Genomic DNA, 24,268 nt, shown 5'->3' with positions numbered 1-24,268 from the left:
CTTTTACATCAGGGAGAGTTGGTATTTATACATCATGTGTAACAAACCTAACTGCCTAACTAATCATGTTCAAAGTCGGTTACAGTTTGTTAGTTTGTTACACTAATATCTCATATACTCTACAGTTTTCTCGAAATTGAGTAAGAATCCTTCCAATCATATTGCTTGTAGTTATTACCAAAAAAAGTAGAAGGCGTTTGTCCCCAAAGAGCTAACGATGCACATGAAAGCAAAGTATTGATTTCTTTATTCTTATCTTCACTATTAAATTAAAACGAGCCTTTATATACGCATTTAAATAAATCATTTTCGATCATTTATTTATACACTTAACCAAAAGATTCATAAAACTATGTTATAGCCTTGTAGGGAAGCCGGACGCAGGCATGGAAAACAGTGGAGAGCGAAGTGGAGAAGAGTTGCATAATTATGAGAGTGAACCAGAAGCTCCCATCCCTTTGTTGACAATTGTTGAGAAGTTTATTGAACGTGCTACCCGAAATTGGAAGCCTATCCTCCCAGGTCATTACCGGTGGATGATTTTCAAGTAGTAACTGATTACCTCTGTTTCGGTCATTTGTTTACCTTTATACTTATAAAAAAGAGAATTAATGAATGCAGATGACAAGTGGGATTATGCATGGCAATGATACACACACTATATCACACTCAAGGTGTTGAATCATTTCTCAAAATTTAGTTGGGATGACAAAGCCGGACTCACACTAGCGGCATTTGCGCTTACCTTTGGCGACTTCTGGCTCCTTGTTAGGATTTACGCCCACAATGTTGTTAATGAACCCATGACAGGTGATCAGAGGGAACTGATGACATCTACGAACAAAGAAGCTTACAGGAATCAAATCGAAGCCAATAATGAATTCATCAAAATGTTGGTTAATGCACTGCGATACCTTTTCGATATTACCGTTGATAAAGTGCATCGTGATCGAGGTCCAATATATGTCTATTGGATAGTGAGATGTGTAATTGCTGCTGCAACCCAGATCATTGTATTGTCTAACAAGGACTTGATCAGTAAGCTCAGTAAGCTTAGCTTATTTAAATTTAAGGTTGCTTAAGTATGAGGGAATGTGTATGTGAAGTAGTGGACAATATATTACAGGTTTCTTATTTGATCAAAGTAGCTTATTTGACCAAATAAGCTATTTGAAATGAAATGCTACATAGAGTAGCATTTGAGATTTCAGTAACTGATTTGATGTGATTTTCCCTTTTTGCCCCTTAAATCTATACTATTAAATAATTATCATATCTTTTTTCGTCATTTCACCACACTTACTTACCATTTTAGTTAGTTTGCCAAACTTTTTTTTATATAATCAGTAGCTTATCAGCTCCTAATTTTCAACTACCTTATCAGTTATCTTTTCAGATTTCAATTAATTTTTCGGTTTTCAAATACCTTTTCGGTTAATTTTACTAAACAGAACCTTAATATGAGAAAATGAGCGACGGACTGTTTATTTTTATTTATTTATTTTTATCTTCGTCTCAAATTTAGTGTTTTTGTTGTCTCACATCGGTTAATTTTACTCATTTCTTGTGTTGATATAATTTTGTTTTGTTTTGTTTTGTTTCGTTGTTTGAGTTTGTGATTTAGGCTTCTCATAAGGGTATTTGGGTAATTGGGCGGGGCCAAATCTAGACTAGATAGAAAAAAAAAAAAGTCCAAATAGTTCAAAGAGAAAAAAAAATAAACTTCTTGCGCAATTATCTTCCTTTTTTATTTTAGTCGCAAATAGCATTGTGATGACTTATCGATAGCAAAACGAGGCATTTGCAACGAAATTGTGCGACAAATGCAGTCCCTTAAAAAATCAGTTGCAAATGTACTTTAGCAACGGGATTTGCTCACTTTACAACGTAAAATCATTGGAGCGCGTTATTTTTCTATATTGACTTATTATTGATATATATAAGTTTACGGCTTTGGAATTTGGATGATGAGTTATGTATTATGATGATCAGATATTTGGTAGGGATCCGAACCCCAATAGAAGTTGAAAAGCTCAAATCACTCAATGGAGACCTAATCCGCGAATTATCTAGAAAAAATGAACGTGAAAGTAAGTGAATGTACATCTATCTAATTCTAAACCCATAATTTGAAATACCTTCTAAATCTTGAGTTTTTGAACCAATACAGGGGTAGTAGAAACTTATGTTACCAAATTATTATCATATCCTGTTGATGACATTATCGAATTCATGAGAATTATCATCACAGATAAAGACATGCCTCCACTGTACCATGGTGTGACCAAAAGAAAGGTACGTGTTTAAATAATTGTTTGTGAAGAAGATGGAGTGGATGGATTGTTATTGTTCAGTGAAAAACTTTAGTTATGCCGGGAAGGGACACTGCCTCCGCCAATTTTTCAATTTTTTGTGAAAATTATTATCTGTTTCCCTTGACTCAATGATTAAGTATTAAATATTTATACATAAAGTCAACAGTTAAGACATTGATCCCTTTTATTGTTTGTTCAAAGACCTACCACTGTAATTGCCTATCCAACTTGCGAGGAGATGAATTTCGAACCTTAATCACATATAGAATAATATAGTGATTTATTGTAGCTATTTGAATGGATTAAAATCCTAGCATTTAATTTTATTTTGATATTCTTAATATACTCGCTAAGACGAATAAAACAAGATCACACATGACTATATCTTGTTAGGAAATTGGTTTTCACGAATTGGAATTGACAATAATTAACCGCACCGAATCGACTTCGCTTTCCTAATAGAATAATTCGACCCTTATTTGTGCCCGGGTTAAACCGAATTTCCTATTGAGATAAGACGATGTCCCTCTGATTTTGGGCACAAACCAAAAATCAAAGAAGTAATTTAGAAGTATTGTGTGTAGATTGTTAGATTGTTCTATGATGCAGAAGATGAGATTCTTTTCTGTGTCTCCTCTTCTCATTCCTCATGTCTATTTATATAGATATGAAGGGAAAAAAGGGAGAATGTATTTATGAAGAGTTGTTACTCTTCATAATTCAACCAGATTCAACCCCGTCATAATTATTCGAATGAAAACTATACCGTAATTCCGTAATAATTATGCAAGCGTACACTCCGTACTTCCCGAACTCACATTATATTAATTAGAAATTACCCATCTACGAACCAAACTAAATTACGCCAAAATGAACCGGTAATTACACTTAAATCACCAACATATCTTATGTTATATATTAGAATTTATTTTGAACATAAACTTCACTTATGAATAGTGTCTAAAAAGCAAATGATAACAATTCACCGGGACGGAGGTAGTATGATGATAGTTAGTTATCTATAGATAATATCACATAATCAAAGTTTTTCCTTACTAAATTGAGAAATGGGATAATAATTATATATGGGATAAAATTTAAAAGAAAAAGGGTTAGTCAAAGTTTTTCCTTACTAAATTTACAACCTCAATGTCATGTGTAATGCGCTTGACAGGATCATCTTGACGTCTTAAGAGGAAAACGTGTGTTGTTACTCATTTCGGAGATAGACATGTTTTTTGAAGATATAACAAGTCTTAAGCATGTCATCATTGACACTAAAAAGGATGAAATTGTATGGATACCCGTTATAAACCGCTCGATTGCAGACTTAGACCCCATCAATAATCAGCTAGAGATCTTGCAAAATTCGATGCCATGGTACTCAGTCCAACCTTCGATGGTCACAGACGTTGTAATTGACTTCTTCAAAATAGAATGGAAGTTTAAACCTAAGACTATCCTTTATCTTTTAAGTCCATCGGGAGAAATACTGAGATATGATGCAATCGACATGGTGCGGATTTGGCCAAATGTTTCCGTTGATAACCTTACAAATGATAATATGGAGCGACAACTATGGGAGAAGGAAACATGAAACCTCAAGCTTCTTGTAAATGACATTATTGATCCAATCATCCAAAAATGGGTAAGTTCCGCCCATTTCTCTCTTAAATATTATTCAAAATATGTGTTTAAATAATAAATACTATGACAAATATGCTTATATAAGAGCAATAACAATATTAGTTCTTAGTCTTGGGGTGATCACTAAGAACCCAAAATAAAAAGTTCTTCTATTGCAAGTAAAAGGTTGTTCTTAATTTTAAGAATTGAGTTTTAAAATAAGAATTTGATTATTCGGAATTTGAGGGCCAATAAGCATACTTTGAAAAATGTGGAAGACCGATTACTTATTTTATATTTTTTATTTAAGAACTTTATACAACTGTCATCTATTGTGGGCAAAAGTTATTAAACATTGGAACTAATAAAATCTGATATGGCATACAAAATTCTTCTATTGCTATTGCTCTAAATACCCTTTACATAAGTAATTCGATGGTATAATCTTTCGACAAATATAAAGTTAAGGCTCATCTCGTAAAATGAGAATGCCACATATTAAAAAAATGGTGTTAGACTTGGAGTATTAAAATAAAAGTTGACTATTTCAAGAAACCTGTGCATTGAATTTTAGTTAATATCAAACAGATTCAAGAAGAAAGGTACATTATATTGTATGGAGGCAATGACATAGACTGGATACGAAGGTTTACAAGACAAGTAAACTCTGTAGCAAGTGATTTACAGGGTCGTATAGAGATGGTTTATGAGGGAAATAGGCACGACAAAGACCGTGGTCACGGAGTGCAGAATGTGATATTGATTGAACAACTCAGCCATTGCTTACCTAAATCAAGCATGACGTATTTTTGGACACGATTTGATAGCATGTTTGAATCCAAAAGAGCATATGAAGATTGGAGAGTTCCTAAAGATATCCTATTACAAGAGATGTTAAGATTTCGTATCCATGAAAATTGGGCTTTACTTGCGAGGGGGTCAACAATCTTAGTCAACGGGTCGGGGCAAATTGCTTTGAATGTCCTTGAGGATATGGAGAAATGGAGGACAAAAATGTTACAATCGTTGTTTTACTTTGGATCGATATAATAATTACAAATAAGTGATCAACATAATAATATCAAATCATGTGATGAACAAACGTATGGGTTTATCTAAATTAGCTATAATGTATGTTTCACTAATATTATTGTTAAGAGTTAATCCGGTTTATTTTTTTAATGAAAAGTAAATTTATTCTAATTTAATGGTTTAACTGAAAGTTAATTTCGTGTGTTGATTTTATTTTTGGTCAATTAAAGCGCGCACTTTGTCGCATTACAATAGAGGGGAGGGGGGATTCGAACCTCGGACTTATTGTCCACAATACCTTATCTTAACCACTAGACTAAGACATCTTCGGTTCGTGTGTTGACGTTAGAGTTGATCATATGGCCCAGGCCCGCTAGCCTGACCCGGCCCAGCCCGATTTTTTCTCGGGCTTGGGCCTCGATTTTAGGTCCGAAAAGCCCACGGCCCGATTCAATATAATAGGGCCGGGTTTGGGCCGCCTTTACGGCCCGAATTTAGGCCCGGCCCGGCCCGAACATATGCAAAATTTACGAATATGTACAATTTAAGAATGTTAATAAGCATTAAGTAAAATAATTAACCAATCAATTGTTGTATTGTAAATAAGCCGTAATAACTTGTTTACATGTATTAGTTTGATAAGGCTTAGTATTTTCCTTCACCAGTATTTATATGATAAAAAATGAGCTAATGATTTTGTATCATACCAGTGCCGATAAATTATTTACCATTATCGGCGTGCTAAGTCAATGTTTTTGAGCCTAAAGAAAAACAAATATCAAATCAATTACAAAACTACAACAACATACGGTGAGCACCGCACTAAAATATATTATTACACTACTAAAAATTGTGCATTTAGTTTGTATGAATCACCTCAAGCAATACGTTCATAAAAGCTACATTAGGTTACTACTTCTTAATTGCAATACTCGAAAAAAATTAGACAATTCTATACGAAATTTTTGATAACAAATACACAAAGTATTATAACTTCATATGGGGATTTATAAACTTATTTCAAGAGAAAAAATATTTAGCCCGAATCGGCCCGAAAGCCAGCTTAAGCCCGCACGGGCCGGGTTTGGGCCGACAAAATAGGCCCGCACTTGTAGCCCGGCCCAGCCCGCACACTTGGGCTTAATTTAATGATTGGACCCGACCCAAATCCGGCCCGGCCCGGCCCATGATCACCTCTAGTTGACGTTGGTATGGAAGATAGTTCTAACATGCGTGAATACTATATTTGAGATTCAATAGGTCTTGGTATAGACGGGTGGGGCGAACAGACGGGTAAAGACCTCTAACAAAATGGGTAGAGGGGACAAGGTGGGGCACCCCATGTGCTTCCCACTTTATGGCAAATGGGTATTTTGTGAGGAAAAATGGTATCCGTCTATACGTATAGTGTCCGTCTATAATGAGAATTTGTGTTTGAGATTTATGTTATAATCAAGTCTAGAATGAGAATTTTTTTTTTTCTCAACTCCATCCTATGATTCAATATTTGCACAAAAGACTTGCACTTTTTATCCTTGAGCGTGTCAATTGGTAACCATCAATCTAATGACGCATTAATTATTCTTGCTTGTGACGTAAAGTAATTTAGGATATCTCATAACTACCTTCTTTTAGTGACGGCATATATCCGTCACTCTTGAGTGACGGATACCATTTTACCTCACAAAGTACCCACTTTTTCTCTCTCTGCAACACTATTCATGTGGTCCCCTTTCTCCACTAACCCATTTTGTTACCATTTTATCTCACAAAATATCCGGCACAAATGGTAACCCGTCACAAGAGAGACCAATTGTTTAATCTGTTGTGACTTGTGAAACGTCAAAAGATTTTGACGCCTCACAAATAATAAGAATTTGTGTTTACAAATCTTTCTATTACTCTACAAAATTTATCCGTTCAGAATGACCCTACACCAAGAAACATAAGCCCATAAAATTTACTATTTAGTACGTACATTACTTAACAAGAAAAATTCTAAAGTCCGCTGGGTGTTCACATACAAACATATGTTCGAAGATTTTTACTATTTAGTATGTACACATACTATATAATCTTCACCAAGTCCATACATGTACAACACCGAAAATACAGAGCAATGTTGTAGAAAGACATTACATAGGAAAAAATATATGTACAACACCGAAAAGGATTTTTATCTACATGCGTTCCTAATACTTCCTATGGAACATTCTATGAAACTCTGACTGTTGCCCTCTATGTTAGCTGGTTTGCTTTTTTTTTTTTTAACTCGGCTTTTCCAATAGTTTTTTATCTCGTTATCTGTCTTTCAGGGAGTTGTGTTGTTAGATAATACAAAGTTTGTATTATCCAAACAAAATTTCATGAGCTCTTAGATGGCGTGCAAATAGAACACGAAAATAATTAAATTCCTTGCTTTACCTCACTTGTTAGAGTGGAGTTCAAGGATCAAAAGAATGATATAGGTATTTGCTTTTTGTTGCTTTACAAATACCAAAATCCTAGTACACTCTTTCTAAAAAAAATGGCTTCTCTATGACAAAAAAAGTAAGTACTCCTAGTCTAGTTGTTGGTTCCCTTTCTTTTGACACTAAAATTAAGGAAATGAATTTGGAACACATAAAATACCCTACACCACATAGAATATAATTTGGACCACACAAAACTTATCGAAAAAAGAAAGGGGAATCAACACCAGACTAGCATCGAAAAGGAAAGAGGAACCAACAATTAGACTAGGAGAGAGTATATAATAATTCGAACCTTATATTATATGTTCCGGATTACATTAATTATATCGTTTTTTTTCAAGTGATCGCACTATATCGCGGGTAAGAATCTAACTTTCAACCTCACAGTTGGAGTAAGAGAGCTCTTACCTATTGAGCTAACTCTTATTATTGAGTTACATGAACAATATAAAGAGTAAGAATCCTTCAAATCGTCTTTATTAGAGTTTTTTTTCCTCAAAATTGATTAAGAATCCTTCACGTCATCTTAGCCTGTAGTTACCAAAAAAAGTAGAAGGTGGCCGCCCCTAAAGAAAACGATACACATCAAAGGAAAGTATTTTATTTTTTCAAGTGATCACACCATGTCGCGGTTAAGAATCTAATTCTCAACCTCGCACATAGAATAAGAGAGCTCTTATCTTTTGAGCTAACTCTTATTCTTGAATTACATGAATAATATAAAGAGTAAGAATCCTTCAAGTCACCACTTATTAGAGATTTTTTTTTTCTCAAAATTGAATACGAATCCTTCCAATCGATCATCTTGCTTGTAGTTACCAAAAAGGTAGCTAGAAGGTTTTGTCCCCAAAGATAGTATAATACACATGAAAGCAAAGTATTGATTTTTATATTCTTATCTTAACTATTAAATTAAAATGTGCCTTTATATACGTTTAATGGTATTTATTTGAGCTACACTTAACCAAAACATTCATAAAATATTCATATACCCTCCTTTATTTTGGGTCGATCGCACACGGTGAGTATAAAAGACTATATAATTATTTCTGTTATGATTTTTCTGAAACAATGCTAGTTGAATTGAGTGTCTTTAATCTCTATTGCCTTTATTTGTGTTGCGCGGAAGCGTAAATACCTCGTGTTGGGCCTCTGCTGCATCTGTGTTCACAATCCATAATACTACGCCCAAGAGTAAATATCGTACTATTATGGGTTGCGGACACAGATGCAGAAGCCCAACACAAGGTATTCACGGTTCCGCACAACAATTTGTCCTCAACTCTTTGTTTGTTTTGTTAATACTTTATCGATCCTGTGTTGGTTTAGAAATTTGAGTTTTGAAAATGTTGACGTACTTTGTTGTATTTCCGGTGGTAAACTACGTAACAGGAAAAGGTCGTAGGCATGGAAAACACTGGAGAGCAAAGTGGAGAAGAAGCTCCGATTTACTCGGATTCTTACCTTTTGCCCATACTTGAAGAGTTGTATCCGGATGATCGATATACAAAGTTTAATACCTTCCCTTTGTTGACAGTTGTTGAGGAAATAATTAAACGTGCTACTGCGACCATTGAACAAGGTTCAAAGGTATGTTCCAATGAACACATATTTATTATATAGGAGTTATTAGCTCCAATGAACTCGTTTTGATGAAATAAAACAACTGATCATTACGGATGGATAATTTGTAGAATGCTTTATTGGAGGGCGTTAATAATGGAGCAGATGTCCCTCAGCCACTTCTAGACGAGATTGGAAGAGTATCCTCCCAGGTCATTACGGGTGGATAATTTGTAGTAACTGATCGATTAACATACATACGTGTTTATTTCTACATTTTATGAAAGAAAATTAATGAATGCAGATGACAAGTGAGATTTTGAATGGCAATGATACACACAGTATCACACTCAAGGTGCTGAAGCATTTATCAAAGTTTGATTTGTCAACAACAGTGGTTCTCGGATTAGCGGCATTTGCACTTACCTTTGGCGACTTCTGGCTCCTTGTTCGGATCAACGCTGATAATGTTGTTAACGAACCCATGACAACTGATCACAGGGAACGGGAATTGATATCTACGAACAAAGAAGCTTACATTAATCAGATGGAAGCCAATAATGAATTCATCAAAATCCTGGTTAATTCATTGCGATACTTTGTCGTTATTCGAAATACAGCTTTTCGCGTATTTGATATGCCCATTGATCGAGCAAGAATATATACCTACTGGATCGTGAGATGTGCAATTGTTGCTGCAACCCAAATCATTGCATTGTCTAAAAGGGGATTTGATCATCAGTAAGCCTATTAAAATTTATAGCTTTTGTATATTGCAAGTTTTTTAATATGGGTGTTTGGTTCTCGTTAAAAACTTTGAGGGGGCAATTGTTTCGAGCATGGCTATTAGTTTGGAATCACGAATCATACTTGATTGGCATGGGGTTGAACTCCATTCTTCATACTTTGTGTTTGTTTCAATTCTAAGCGGTATGGCCTTATGGGTTTGAAACTCGGTTAAAGTTGAAATAGGTAAAATCGATTACTTTATATAATAATTTTTTACATTATAAAACCATGAACATCCCCTAACTATACTAAAAGAATAGGTGATCTCTATCATTTTCCCGCCAGAAAGTATATTTTCAAAAAAGAAAACTAACGATAATTATGTTCATTTACTGAATAAGGAAACTAACAATTACAATTTAATTAATCTATGATATTTTCATTAAAAATTAATCTTTTCATCAAACTATATTATTTTCACTACTCTAAAGTGTAATATTTTAAATAAAATAAAGTAAATTGATATAAAATTATAAATTGCTAAATCTTTTATTGATCCTATTATTAGATGTGAGTTGACTTGTAACACCCCGGCCCAAACCGGGTCGGGAACGGTTACATATGATAGCTCACCAGGCTGTGTACATGGCCCACAGATCAACACGGGTCCTTTATAGCGCATTTTGTCCTCACTCATACGCATCCCGGAAAACTTCCCAGGAGGTCACCCATCCTAAGACTACTCCCAGCCAAGCACGCTTAACTTTGGAGTTCTTTCGCATGGATGACCATAAAAGAAAGTGCACTTTGTTTATATGAGTAGTACTTCCAATCCCTTTAAGCACTAGTCATTTAAGCCTATCACTGGACCTCTTCAATTACCGTGGGGTGTTACATGACTCATACGGAGTATTGTGTATAAAACCAAAACTAGAAATCGATGTTATTACTTTCATGACAAAAAAAAAAAATTTGAAAAAAAAATATAAATTGAAACTCATTAGCTTTATGCAATAAATTTTTTTTCATTAAAATATATTTCAACTCATTATTCAATTTACTTAACTAATTTTTAGTTCTAGCTTTTATTTATCAAAACAAAATACAATTATGAGAAATGTATACAATCACAATGTACCAATTATATAAGTGATTTTATAAAAATATTAAATTTGAAGTACTGTGCATATAATGCACGAAGTCTAAACTAGTAAAGATTTAATCAAATAATTATATAAAAATTCATTTATTTTTTTTTGGCGAATAGGGTACGAGATTAATTACAGGAAACCAGTTTTACAAAGTATATTAGGGGGTGGGTCGGGAGATAAAATTACATTAGAACCATCTATTTTACAAAGGGGCTCAACAGAGAGAAAAACCTAGAGAGAGAAAAACCCTTTCTCTTTTGAAATGATTGATCCCATTAGCGGCCTCCCGCCGGAGACCGTTCCCATAGATGCATCACATGTCAACGATGAGTGTCCCAACAGTGAGATCCCTACTATCCCAGTTAAGAATGCTAAGAGAAAGACTATGCATTTGAGTAATTTCCTTGCCGCGTCACCGACTCAAGGTGGATCCGAGGAAATACCCGAAACCCCCAGCAGTGGCTATTGCTCCCCAGAGAAGAGACCGGCTGTGAATTCATCCTATAAGGATATGGTACAAGGATTCAACCCCCAGTCTTATTTCTTCGATGATCCTATGCTAGACGATTTCGAGGATGATTCCGAGGATGATATCGACTACAATGACGAAGAGGAGGATAAGACTTGCCCTAGAATTTGCCTAACGAAGCAGGAAAAATCGCAAATTCGAAAACCTTGGCGCCATTCTTTAATCGTTAAGATGTTCGATAAAAACATCGGCTATCTTTCGCTCATGAGGAAACTACAAGCCAAATGGTCGATTAAGAGTAAGCTTACTCTCACGGATTTGACTGGTTCTTATTATATCGCTCGTTTCTCATCTAGACAGGATTATGAGTTCGTTATCACCCAAGGACCTTGGATGATTGACGATCATTATCTAACCATTCGAAAATGGGTGCCTAATTTTGTACCGGCGGAGGATAGCATCAAGTACTTGACTGCATGGGTTAGAATCCCTAATTTGCCAGTCGAATATTTTAACGAGAGTTTTCTCAGAAAAGTCGGCTCAAAAATAGGGAAGGTCATCAGAATCGACAAGAACACGGCCTTAGCGGAACGAGGTCAATTTACCAGGTTAAGTGTGGAGGTTGACATCTCGAAGCCGCTGCTATCTAAGTTTCGATTGTATGGAAAAGTTTATTGCATTCAATATGAAGGTTTGAAAATGATATGTTTTAAATGCGGGAAGATGGGTCATCAAGCGGAGAATTGTGTCAAGGAGATAGACGGTAACTCCATCATGGTAACTGACTCCGACAATGGAAGTGCAAATTCCCCTGTTCCCGTTGAAGAGCATTCTCTGGAAGCCGGCCTCCGTCCAGAGGAACAATCCGACTTTGGAGATTGGATGGTCGTCAAAAAACCCCCTCGTAGAAAGCCAGCAGGCAAAGGTGATGCTGCCAATGCGCAGACTAACAATAAGCAGAGTACTTTCGAGTTCGGGAGCACTTCTAAGGACGGGTCAAGGTTTGGAGCCCTTAGTAATCTGGGTCAGTCTGATGGTAGTTCTAATCCAACCCATGGAATTTTTGGTCAACCAAAGAATCATTCTTCAAACAAGAATATCCCTTCAAATCATAGCCAAAATTCTACAATCCTTCCTAATCTAAACCAATTACCAAAAAATAGGAAAATCTCATCTCCTAAAAATATTAGCAATAATAAAACTTCTCGAAATATCCACCAAAGATCTCCTCTTGGTCCATCGTCCCACGTTGAGTCCAATATCCTACGTAATATTTCCAATAATATTCCTACTCCAACTAATAATCAAACAACAAAACCTACAAACAATAATATCAAATCCACCACTACCATTATTCACCCTATCAACCCTATTATTCCGCCACAAACGCAGAAAGAAAATTTACCTGTAAACACCGAGATACCAGAAATTGCTCAGAATGCTCAATTACTCGACAGTAGTCGAGTGCAATCCAGGGCCGGAGCACTCGATAGTGGACCTAACCCAGGTTCTAATGATACCCCCATATCACCGGTTCATGTTCACGTCTTGGGAGGGGATGGCCGTACCCTTTATGGGGGTGATGGCAAGGGAATCTCCATCAATGAACCTGACATTCGAAGTGGTCAAGGAGAATCCAACGAGCCTATGGGTCGAGATGTCGATTCCATGGAATGTTAATGAGGTATTATCTATCGTCAGTCGAGCGTATGTTTCGCAGTTGTCTTCTTTACCTTATTTTATGTCGGATAGAATCCCAAACTTGACACCGAACTTACCTCACATCACGTGTATGGTATGGAACTTTCAAGGATCTGCTAGCAAACCAAAGCTCGCAGCTTTAAAAGACGTTATTCGAACTTATAAACCCTCCGTCTTTGCACTTATCGAAACCCACATGGGCGGGGAGCATGCTGAAAAAGTACAAAAAATAGTAGGATACGATCGTCATGCTAGAGTTGATGCAGTAGGATTTCGAGGAGGGATTTGGGTGTATTGGAAATCGGATATCGTCGAAATCACTCATATTACTAAACATCCCCAGTACATCACCATGGAAGTATCAAGAAGCAGTGGTACTCCATGGTTTTTCACAGCAGTTTACGCAAGCCCAGACCCCCATAATAGGAGAGAACTTTGGGCCGAGTTAGAGGAGTTCGCGAGGCGTAATAATCAGCCCTGGATGGTGGCGGGTGATTTTAACGAAACGCGGAATCTCTCTGAAAGACACGGTGGTGATGCGAACATGGCCCGTCGTTGTGAAATTTTTAATGAATGGATCGAATCTTGCGAATTGGTCGAGCTCGATTTTTCAGGGGCTGCTCATACTCGGTCCCGGGGAAATAGTGTCGAAACCAGACAAAGTGCTAGATTGGACCGAGCTTTATGTAATAGTGAATGGAGTCTCCTTTTTAGCGAGGCAAGTGTTAAGCATCTGCCAGCTATTCAGTCCGACCATTGCCCCTTGCTAATTTCCCCAAACGGTTTCGCCCCCCTCAATGCTATTAATAGACCGTTTAGGTTCCAAGCTGCGTGGCTTACTCACGAAAAATTCTCTGATTTCGTTTCCAGTAACTGGCAACCAGGAGGTGATCTTATATCTCAGATTAGCTCCCTTTCATCGAAATTGCAGAACTGGAACGAAGAAGTGTTTGGCAACATCTTTAGAAAAAAGAGAGAGCTTATTGCTAGAATTAATGGATGCCAAAAGAAGTTAGCCTTAGTACGAGACAAAGGAACTATTGTGTTGGAGGGTAAACTCCGGCGTGAATTAGACGAAATTCTAGAACGGGAAGAGATCCTCTGGTACCAGAAATCGCGAATCGATTTTATTAGAGATGGAGACAGGAACACCTCGTATTTCCATGTTAGTACTCTTATCCGTCGATGGCGCAATCGAATAAACTCTCTAAAAAACAGTGAGGGCGAGTGGGTAGAGGATCGAAGTGCTCTTATTGATCTAGTTACTAATTTCTATAAAAATCTCTACTCACGGGAGGGTGATTATGATGCGAATGCCGAAGTCCCTTACGACCTTTTTCCCGAACTAACTCCTGATGATTTTGGGTGGCTCACTCGACCTTACACAGAATCCGAGGTGGAAAGTGTAGTTCATAATATGGGCGCCTTAAAGGCTCCGGGTCCAGACGGCTTTCAAGCTCTCTTTTATCAAAAGAATTGGGAACTAGTGAGACCGTCTGTTTGTGAGACAGTCATCAAAGCACTCCAAGGGAAGGGTTTCCCAGCTGAGTTTAACGACACCCACATATTTCTAATACCCAAGGTAACAGGCCCCGAGTATATCACGCAATTTCGCCCTATAAGTTTATGCAATGTCTCTTATAAAATTGTTAGTAAAATACTGGCCAATAGAATAAAAAGGGTACTTCCTCGATTAATCTCAGAGACTCAAAGCGGGTTTGTCCCGGGCCGGCAAATCTCCGACAATATTGTAGTTTTCCAGGAGGTCATTCATACAATGAGGAAAAAGAAGGGTAAGAAAGGGTTTATGGCGATAAAAATCGATCTTGAGAAAGCTTATGACCGATTGTGCTGGGACTTTATTCGAGACACTCTAAATGATATGTGTATACCGGCTTATTTAGTAGATGTCATTATGGAATGTGTCACAACTTCTAGAATGCAAATTTTATGGAATGGGGAACCGACTGAAATGTTTACGCCATCAAGGGGTGTTCGGCAAGGGGATCCTCTATCATCCTACCTATTTGTGATGTGTCTAGAGAAGTTACAACAACTGATTGACGCGGAAGTTCGAGAAAATCTATGGAAGCCGATCTCAGTTTGTTCGAATGGTCCTCGGATATCTAACCTCTTTTTTGCGGACGATATGATCTTATTTGCAGAAGCTACAACTGAACAGGCAGCAATCATAACTAAAGTGTTGGACATTTTTCGTCGAGCTGCTGGCGAGAAAGTAAGCTTAGCCAAATCCCGTGTTTTCTTCTCTGCAAACACGGATATAGCGGTCCAGCAATCCGTTTCAAACTGTCTGGGCTTCGAGACAACTAATGATTTAGGAACGTATTTGGGTATGCCAACAATAAATGGACGGGTCACTAGAAACACTTTCTCGAGTATAATGGAGCGGTTCAATAGAAGGCTTGCAGGGTGGAGCACCAAGCACTTATCCCTTGCGGGCAGGGCTACTTTAATTCAATCTACGTTGTCTACGATGGCTAATTATAGTATGCAGACGGCGAAGATCCCAAAAACGACTTGCGACACGCTAGACCGTAAAATGAGAAGCTTTCTCTGGGGAGGGAATGAGGAAAAAAGGAAGGTCCATCTAATCTCATGGGAAACTATTCAAAAACCGAAAAGCTTAGGTGGGCTCGGCATCACTTCCTCTCGTCAAGCTAATGCAGCGTTCCTTACAAAATTGGGCTGGAGAGTTTTAGCAGAACCTCAAACTCTTTGGTCTCGAGTTCTTAGAGCGAAGTATTGTAGTGGGAGGTGTGACATTGATATGTTCACATCCAAGGCAAATATGTCTAATGTGTGGGCAGGCATCTCATCGCAAGCTAGTAACATTGTAAAAGGTACTACTTCAGCAGTCGGAAACGGCCATAGGACTCTTTTTTTGGACCACTCATGGGTCGAAGAGGGAACCTTGTCTAACATAGCTGTAATGCCTATACCTAACACGTTGTTAGGAGCCACGGTGAGTGACATGTGGGACGATAATAATGGGTGGAAATGGGATACATTCGCCAACTACCTACCGCAAGAAGCTCTCTTAAAAATCGCCTCTTACTCGCTATCTCCGGATCCTAATGTAGCCGACTCTCTTTATTGGAATGGTACGTCACATGGTAAATTCTCTATAAAATCTGCCTTGAACATTATAAGAGCCTTGGAACCGTTCCCGGAAATTAATCAAGTGCAATGGCATGTCATATGGAAGCTGCCGGTACAACAACGAATTAAATTATTTATATGGTTAGCTGCACATGGTCGAGCTATGTGTAATGTGAATAGAGTCAGGCGTAATCTTTCAGACGATCCAAGCTGTCCACGGTGCCAAGCTAATGAGGAAACCATGGACCATGTTCTCAGATATTGTCCCATTTCTCGCGATATATGGTCCTCTTTGGGTATCCCGAACTCATCGTCCGCGTTTTATTTGTCATCGTTTTCGGATTGGATTTCGTGCAATGCTTCTAATAAAGTGCTCGTGGATATACAAGATTGGTCGAAGAAATTCGCTATTACTTGTTGGTGGATTTGGAGGTGGCGAAATAATGTCGCTTTCGGCCGCCATAATGAGAACCCTCTTAACCCAATTGCTCTCCTCCATCAACAGTTCGAATCCTCTAAGCATGCCTTCGACAAACACTCCCTATTTATACCTTCACCCGGTTCTATCCGCAATGAGGTCTTTATTCGCTGGCATCCACCCCCCTTCGGCTGGTGCCTGTTGAATACGGATGGTGCGTCTAAGGGGAATCCGGGTCCTGCAGGCTGTGGTGGTATTTTTAGAGACGATACAGGTAACTTCATCTCTGCTTTTTTCTTCTCTGGTGGAATTTGCACTTCGATGAGAGCGGAAATGCTCGCTTTACTAACTGGTCTCCAACGTGCGAAGGAGCTTCATATAGACAAGCTTTTAGTCCACATGGATAATGTCACTTGTGTGAATTTGGTGTTGAAAGAACAACTTCTTAGCAACAGCCTTCGCCATCTTGTGATTCGATGTAGAGAATTAATTCAGGACCCAGGTTGGAAGGTCAAGCTTTTGCATGTGTATCGAGAGGCAAACAAAGCTAGTGACTGGCTAGCGAACCAAGGAGTCTCGTCATCTACAACAGTGATCCATCTCGATGAACACCCCGCGGCTCTCCGTTCTATTTTACGCGAGGATATCATGGGTGTTACAATCCCTCGTCTAGTTCCTTAGTTATGGGCTTTGCCCTCTTATGTACCAAAAAAAAAAAAAAAAAACAAAGGGGCTCAACAAAGTTTGGTGCACTATACCAACAAAAGTTTCCATCACATGAAAACTGGTCTTGAATCGAGAAACGGGCACCTAGTATAGAGCCTCTTTTATTGTACCCTTGGATTTTTGTACATTAAATACATTTTTTTTTAAATATATGAGTATTCACTAAATTTTGATTAATTACACTAAATATTATGCTTGAATAAACTAAACAAATGGTAAATGATGCATTTAAGCTTACGAAATAAGGGTAAGATTATTGGTAGTCTTGAGACAAAACTTTGGTAAGTCTTGAGACAAGACTCACTCAAGACTACCAATAATCTACCCTAGTCTTAACAAAGTCTTAAGTTGAGTCTTAGAAATCCAAGACTCAACTTAAGACTTTGGGTGAGTCTTGACTCCACCTTAAAGAAAAATTATCCAATGAGTGGACAACATGTGTGCTTTCTTTTTGTTAAAAAAAATAAAGTGGAGTGGAAAAGTAGAGTCTGAGATGAGTCTGACGGATAATGTATAAAGTCTGAGCTGAGTCTGAGATGAGTCTGAACAATAAAGAAATAATAAAAGTTTGTGGAAAGCTGATGTGGCAGAGTTTTAAGACTTGAGAGAGTCTGACTGATAATCTCACCTTAATATTTGGTGGAAATTCAGAGAGAGTTCTCATGGTTCGCATTATGTTAGTGTCCTCACATCGACAAACTAGAGAGAGTTTATCATTACATAATCTGATAGTTATTCCACTCATTACAAATGGATATTTAAGGTGAAAATTTCCTTCGGTTATGAGTTGTCTCTTTGTTCTCATTATTATGGGGAAAAAATCTATATAATTTCAGTGTCCCACGTGAAAGAAGATGAGGGAGTTTATCTCTTTATAAGGTTACAGATTAATCCCTTTATTGGCAAGAGGTTTTAGATCGGAACCTACTTGAGCTTATAACATACAACCCCTAAGTTCGTAAGTATGTAGCGATGCGTTTTTTGTTAGAGATGTTCACGACAGAATCAAAAATTTGTTGCAAATGCGACATTTGCGAATAACTTTGTGTTTGTGACAAATCTTGTGACGCAACAGTTTGGCGGGTGGTTTGCGCCAAAATGTCACTTGACGTGTTTTGCGACAGAGTTTCTTTTTCGCGACAAGATTAGCAAAAATAAAAAATGATTGTGAGGGAATGTTCGACGAATTATTTGATTTTTATATTATTCTTTTTCGTCGCAAATTTAGGGTTATTGTTATCCTACATCGATGAATTTTATAAATTTCTTCTGTTTATAAGTGGTTTTGTATCGTTGTGAGAGCATGTTTGGCCTTGATTCTCAAAAATGAGTTTTTGTTTTTCAAGTTTAATTTTTCAAAAGTGTTTTTCAAAAGTAGAAGTAACAAATTGTTGCTTCTATTTCTATGGGCAAAAATATGGATTTTTAGCTTCTGAAATTTTTTTGTTTAACTTTTAGAAAATAATATGTTTGGCCAAAAAGTATTTTTGAGCCCAAAAACACTTTTCCAAGTTAGGCCAAACACACACTGAGTTTGGGATCTAGCCTTATCATAAGGGTATTTGTGTAATTGTGAAAAAAAATTGAAATAGTTAAAGAAAAATTATTTTGCAATTATTTTTAATTTTTTGCAAATTCTTATTTCAGATGATCACTTTTCGTCTGAAATTTCAGACGGGCATTCCTGACCATTTATGGATAAATATAATCACAATGGTACAGATAGTGTTACAAGTCTTACAACTTATATAAATTGTTTTTCAATAATGGTCACATAACGCTGTAAAATGGTTACAAAATTCCGTCTTATTGTTTCAGACCAAAATGGTCCATCTGAAGCAAGACCAACTATCAATTTTTATTTTCATCGCAAATTGCATTGTGATGACCTATTCAGTAGCAAAACAAGAAATTTGCCACGAAATTGTTCGACAAACGCAGTCCTTCACAAAATCCGTTGTAAATGGACTTTTGCAACGAAATTTCGTCATTTAAGGACGTAAAATTGTTGGAGGTCACTGCGCGTAATTTTTTTATATTGACTTATTGATATAAGTTTACGGCTTTGAATGATGTAAGTTATGTATTATGATGATCAGATATTTGGTAGGGATTCGAAGCCCAACAGAAATTGAAAAGCTCACATCGCTTAATGAAGATCTGATGCACACATTATCTAAGGCAAAGGAATGTCAAAGTAAGTGAATGTACATCCATCTAATTCTAAACCCATAATTTGAAATGCGATTCAGAATCTCGAGTGTTTGAACCAATGCAGGGGAACGAGAAAATTTTACGACCAAACTAAGAAATGCGGCTGACATTGTCGAATACATGAGAGTTATAATCACAGATGAAGACATGCCTCCATTGTACCATGGTGAGACAAAAAAAATGGTATGTGCTTAAATTAAAAATTTTGTACAATCATGTAAATTGATTAGGTTTATGGCCTTTTTGGTGTTTCAAGATTTTGACTTTGTTAGATATAGAATCCATAGTATTCAACTTTATTTCAAAACGACTTAACCATTCTTACAATAGATTACATCCATTCAAAATGACTTTGTTAGATATAGAATCCATAGTATTCAATTCTTACAATATTAAAATAGATTACATCCATTCAAAATGAAAAATGATTTAACTAGTCAACCCTAAATTCATACAGCGTACAAAAAAAAAGAACGACCTTAATACAATACAATAAAAGTATTAGAGCAGTAGCAACGACAGTTCTTTTAGAAAAACTATTTCATCTATTAGGATCAAACATTAGAGCTATGTATATGGTACACGGACTAGACGCAGCACTTCAATTGGTGCGTGAGGTGCAACGCACAAAATGAAATTGCAAATATACCTCATGATGGTATCAAATATACCTCAAACGTTTACAACGCCAATTTGCACATTCTAAAACGTTTGGAAATAGGTGTAAACGTTATTTATACCCATTTCTTTAATAACTTACGTAGTATTTATACCCAAACTTTATTTATACCCATTTCTTTAATAACTTACGTAGTATTTGGATTTTTGGGTAATCAAATGGCCCAAATCTATTGGCTCGATTCGAATCAGACCGCTTTTTTGAAGGATTTGAGTCTTTAATTCGACCCAAAGTATTTTAGGGCCGGGATTGGACCAAGCTTTTGGCATGGCCCGACCCAACTCACATTTATTAATAGAAGAACAGTTTTTTTGCAAGATTTGTTGAAGTAGCGTTAAAATTATAAGGAACTCTTTAGAAACTGATGTATAATTATTGAGTTTAAAAACAATGTCTACATAACATAAATCATATCTACGACTACATGATTATGCATTCTAAAGTGGCGGTGTTTGTCTTTATTTTATTTTTGGAGAACAATGTATATGCGCTTAATCATATACTGTACACTTTTATAAACTAAAGTATGTGGCGGTGATGTGTCAGAGAACAAACTTACCACTCTTATATATCATATCTTGTTTGTCTACTACTAATGCTCTTAAGCCCAACCCTCCAACAGGCACTATTTTTTTCATGTTAAACAAACTTTCGGATTGCAAAATCGCGATATTTTCAAACTTGGCGTAACTGACATTGTTATAGCTCAGAACCTTAATGTGATGTGTAATGCGTGTGGCAGGATCGTCTTGACGTCTTAAAAGGGAAACGTGTGTTGTTACTCGATTCGGGGATAGACATTGCTTCTGAAGATATAGCAAGTCTTAAGCATATCAGCATTGACCCTAGAAAAGACGAAATTGTATGGATGCCAATCATAAATGACCGCTCGATTGCAGAGAATCAGCTAAAGACCTTGCAAAATTCGATGCCGTGGTACTCTGTCCGCCAACCATCAATGGTCAGACAAGTTGCGCTTGACCTCTTCCTCAAACGTAGGCCTAACCTTATTATATATAGTCCCTCGGGGAGTGAACTGACATTTGATGCAATCCCCATAGTGCGGATTTGGCAAAATCTTTCCGTTGATAACCTTATTAATGGCGATATGGAGCGACAACTGTGGGAGAAGGAAACATGGAACCTCAAACTTCTTGTAAATGACGTTATTGATCCAATCGTGCAACAATGGGTAAGTTTCACTCATTCCGTTTTACGTAGTAGCTTTTAATCTTGTATTCCCTATTTTCCTATCTTCAACTTGTGCATTTAATTTTAGCTCATGTTAAACAGGTTAAAGATGAAAGGTACATTTTAATGTATGGAAGCAATGATATAAACTGGATACGAAATTTCATAAAGCAAGCACGTTCAATAGCATGTAATTTGCTTGTCCATATAGAGATGGTCTATATGGGAAATAGCCACAACGCAGACCATGCTTGCAAGGTGCAAGATGCGATCATGTCCGAAAAACTAAGCCGTTGTTTACCTGAATCAAGTCGAGCATATTTTTGGTCACGAATTAATAACATGATAGAATCTAAAAGGAAACTCGGGAAAATGAATGATCCTAGTGATAAAGTATTACAAGAGATTCAAAGATTTAAAAGCCACGAAGAATGGGTTTTGCTTGCAAAAGGATCAACAATCATAGGACATGTATCGGGTCAAAATGCATTGACTGCCCTTGAAGAGGTACAAAAATTGAGGACAACGTTGTTCAAATCGTAAGTCCACTTTGATTGTTATAGCGGTCTGGACAAACTCGATAAGATCTGATCGAAGGTTGAATTATAAGATTGTGCAAACTAATTGTAAAGCATAACTTAACATATAGCTTTATTTGTAAAACATGAGAATCATGTCAATATATACTACTCCATTGAGATTCCGTGCTAAAGTACGGCATTTGTGATGTTTAAATTAATTGAGCTTGTAAAAATTAAAAAAAATTACATTAAATGAATTGTAGTTATAATAGTTTGTTGTAATGTATTGATTATAATGTTTGTAAAATTATATAAAAAAAAAAGTTGAATATTCAAAAAACGTTTAGATTAAGTTATTTTTGTGTGGACCTATTTTTATTATTAAAAATAATGATAGGTGACTATTATGGAATAACATAATCTAATATAGGGTTAGTATTCTGTTATTATAAAGCACATATTGACCTTATAACGGAAACATATATAAACAGTATACGACACATCTAGAAGGACGATTTACAAACAATTAAAAATATTTTTAATAGGAAAAATTAGAATTATCTCAAAACAAGAACAAGAACAACAACAACAATAATAATAATAACAGTAACAACAATAATAATAATAACAGTAACAACAATAACAATAACAATAACAATAATAATAATAATTAAGTTAAATTAATTTAAGTTAATTTAAATTCGGATCGTGTAAGTTCAGTTCAGAACTTATAAGTACAGTTCATATCCTATAAGTTCATTCGCCTTCGATCTTATAAGTTCATTCCTATTCAAATCCTATAAGTTCATTCGATTGGATCCTATAAGTTCGATTCGATCCTATAAGTTCGATTCATTGTTCGATCTTATAAGTTCGATTCGATTCAGATCAAATTGCTTTGACCAAAAGAACAGGGCCTAATACATCTTTATTAATTTAATTTTTATTTATATTACATGGGTTTTCTAACGTGTGCCCAAATGAAAAATTGAGCACCAAATTTCGGTTCAGCAACTTAGTTTCCCTTAAGGTAGCTCTACCTTCCCTTTATCTCCATATCTATACATCTCAATCACAGCTTGAATAGAAAATTTCGGTTTTTCTCACATGTGCCCTTAGAGCATCTCCAATGGTTTCCCAAAAGGACTTGCTTGCAAATAAAAAAAATTTCAAGCTACTTGCTTGACCATTAGAGCACTTCCATTGAACTAGCTTAAATTGAGCTACTAGCTCCATGGAGCTAAGAAATTTTAAATGGTCCTACAAAAAAAATCTACCTACTAAAATAATACATGTGGAAATAGAATTTTTAATAAATAAATGGGTGATATGAAAGGTAGTTGACATATGGGCTCATCTAAGCCACAATACTAGTAGCTTACCATCAGTAGTAGTTTCAGCCAAAAATGTTGTAGAAATAAAATCTTATGTAAGCGAAGGTAAGAACAAGAAGAACTAAACCTTTACCATCATGATCTTTCTTAGGGGCCAAGGGACAAACTATTATAACTACAATTCATTTATATACAAGGTCACTGATATAAAGAAATTAATAAATACAAGGTCACTGGTATAAAGAAATTAATAAATGACTAGTAATAAACAACTTTATAATTATAATCAATAAAGAATAAAGAATATTTTTGGCCTTTGATGAGGCATGAAATTAATGACCGCCGCCTCCGCCACTAGGTCCCGAAGCAAGCTGCTCAAGAAGAAGAGCCATTCTATGTTTTGCCCTTTCATATAAGGGGTACATTGCTGCTATGTGACCGTTGTTCGCATCATCGGATTCTTTAGGCATCAACCTACCACCTTCAACTTGTAATTGGCATGAAACTAATATTACAATCACAAACAATATGACCGAAACAGAAAACATTCCCCGGAAATTCATCGTCTTTTCAAAAAATGAATAAAAATCTCCCTAAAAACAGAAATACTCGGACTCAAAGATGGTAGTTATTTGTGGGTTTTCGATTATGAGTACTTCCCAACACTGCTAGAGGACACACCATTATATATAGGTGCTGAAATGAGATCATCAAGCACTATGTCTCATACTAAGGTGGCTGTTTTTCGACGAGGAGCTTCCAGGAAACCAGGCAAGGACTAAGTTTATGACAAAGAATTTTGAAAGCAAAGAAAATGACAGTATGCTATTAAATCGTCTGCATACATGCATGATATTCTAATTTGATGACTTCAGGTATGAGGATAATTCTGGGTTTTGAATTTTGACTACCAGTTTTGAATTCAATTTCGGTCAATAGAGCAGAGTTAGAAAAGTATGAATTTGTCGAAAAGCCGTCCCAATGACAACCCAAAAACACCGAAAC

The 24,268-nt window shown here is 36.4% G+C and overlaps 2 protein-coding genes across 4 annotated transcripts; both read left to right on the top strand.

The window, feature by feature from the left end:
• Positions 1 to 341: 341 nt before the first annotated feature.
• Positions 342 to 22,218, top strand: LOC141598936 (protein SIEVE ELEMENT OCCLUSION B-like). 3 transcript variants are annotated; one of them, XM_074418770.1, is made up of 8 exons: positions 8,366 to 8,468; positions 8,840 to 9,037; positions 9,142 to 9,222; positions 9,315 to 9,751; positions 19,424 to 19,521; positions 19,603 to 19,721; positions 20,960 to 21,409; positions 21,511 to 22,216. In XM_074418770.1, the coding sequence occupies exons 2-8, from the start codon at positions 8,855 to 8,857 to the stop codon at positions 21,949 to 21,951; spliced, it is 1,809 nt and encodes a 602-aa protein (XP_074274871.1). In that variant the 5' UTR covers positions 8,366 to 8,468; positions 8,840 to 8,854; the 3' UTR covers positions 21,952 to 22,216. The 3 variants fall into 3 exon arrangements, with proteins under 3 accessions (XP_074274873.1, XP_074274872.1, XP_074274871.1); XM_074418771.1 differs by lacking the exon at positions 9,142 to 9,222 and having other exon boundaries at positions 8,363 to 8,468; positions 21,511 to 22,218; XM_074418772.1 differs by lacking the exons at positions 8,366 to 8,468; positions 8,840 to 9,037; positions 9,142 to 9,222 and adding an exon at positions 342 to 522.
• LOC141600535 (protein SIEVE ELEMENT OCCLUSION B-like) lies at positions 387 to 5,042 on the top strand. Its single transcript, XM_074420780.1, has 7 exons — positions 387 to 522; positions 658 to 1,073; positions 1,789 to 1,853; positions 1,993 to 2,090; positions 2,171 to 2,295; positions 3,490 to 3,831; positions 4,530 to 5,042. The coding sequence occupies exons 1-7, from the start codon at positions 387 to 389 to the stop codon at positions 4,989 to 4,991; spliced, it is 1,644 nt and encodes a 547-aa protein (XP_074276881.1). The 3' UTR covers positions 4,992 to 5,042.
• Positions 22,219 to 24,268: the final 2,050 nt, after the last annotated feature.

Source organism: Silene latifolia, chromosome 9 (assembly GCF_048544455.1).
Source record: "Silene latifolia isolate original U9 population chromosome 9, ASM4854445v1, whole genome shotgun sequence".
NCBI classification, from domain to species: domain Eukaryota; kingdom Viridiplantae; phylum Streptophyta; class Magnoliopsida; order Caryophyllales; family Caryophyllaceae; genus Silene; species Silene latifolia.
Note: the sequence above shows the minus strand (reverse complement) of the source record. Positions and strands in the feature narration are given on the sequence as shown.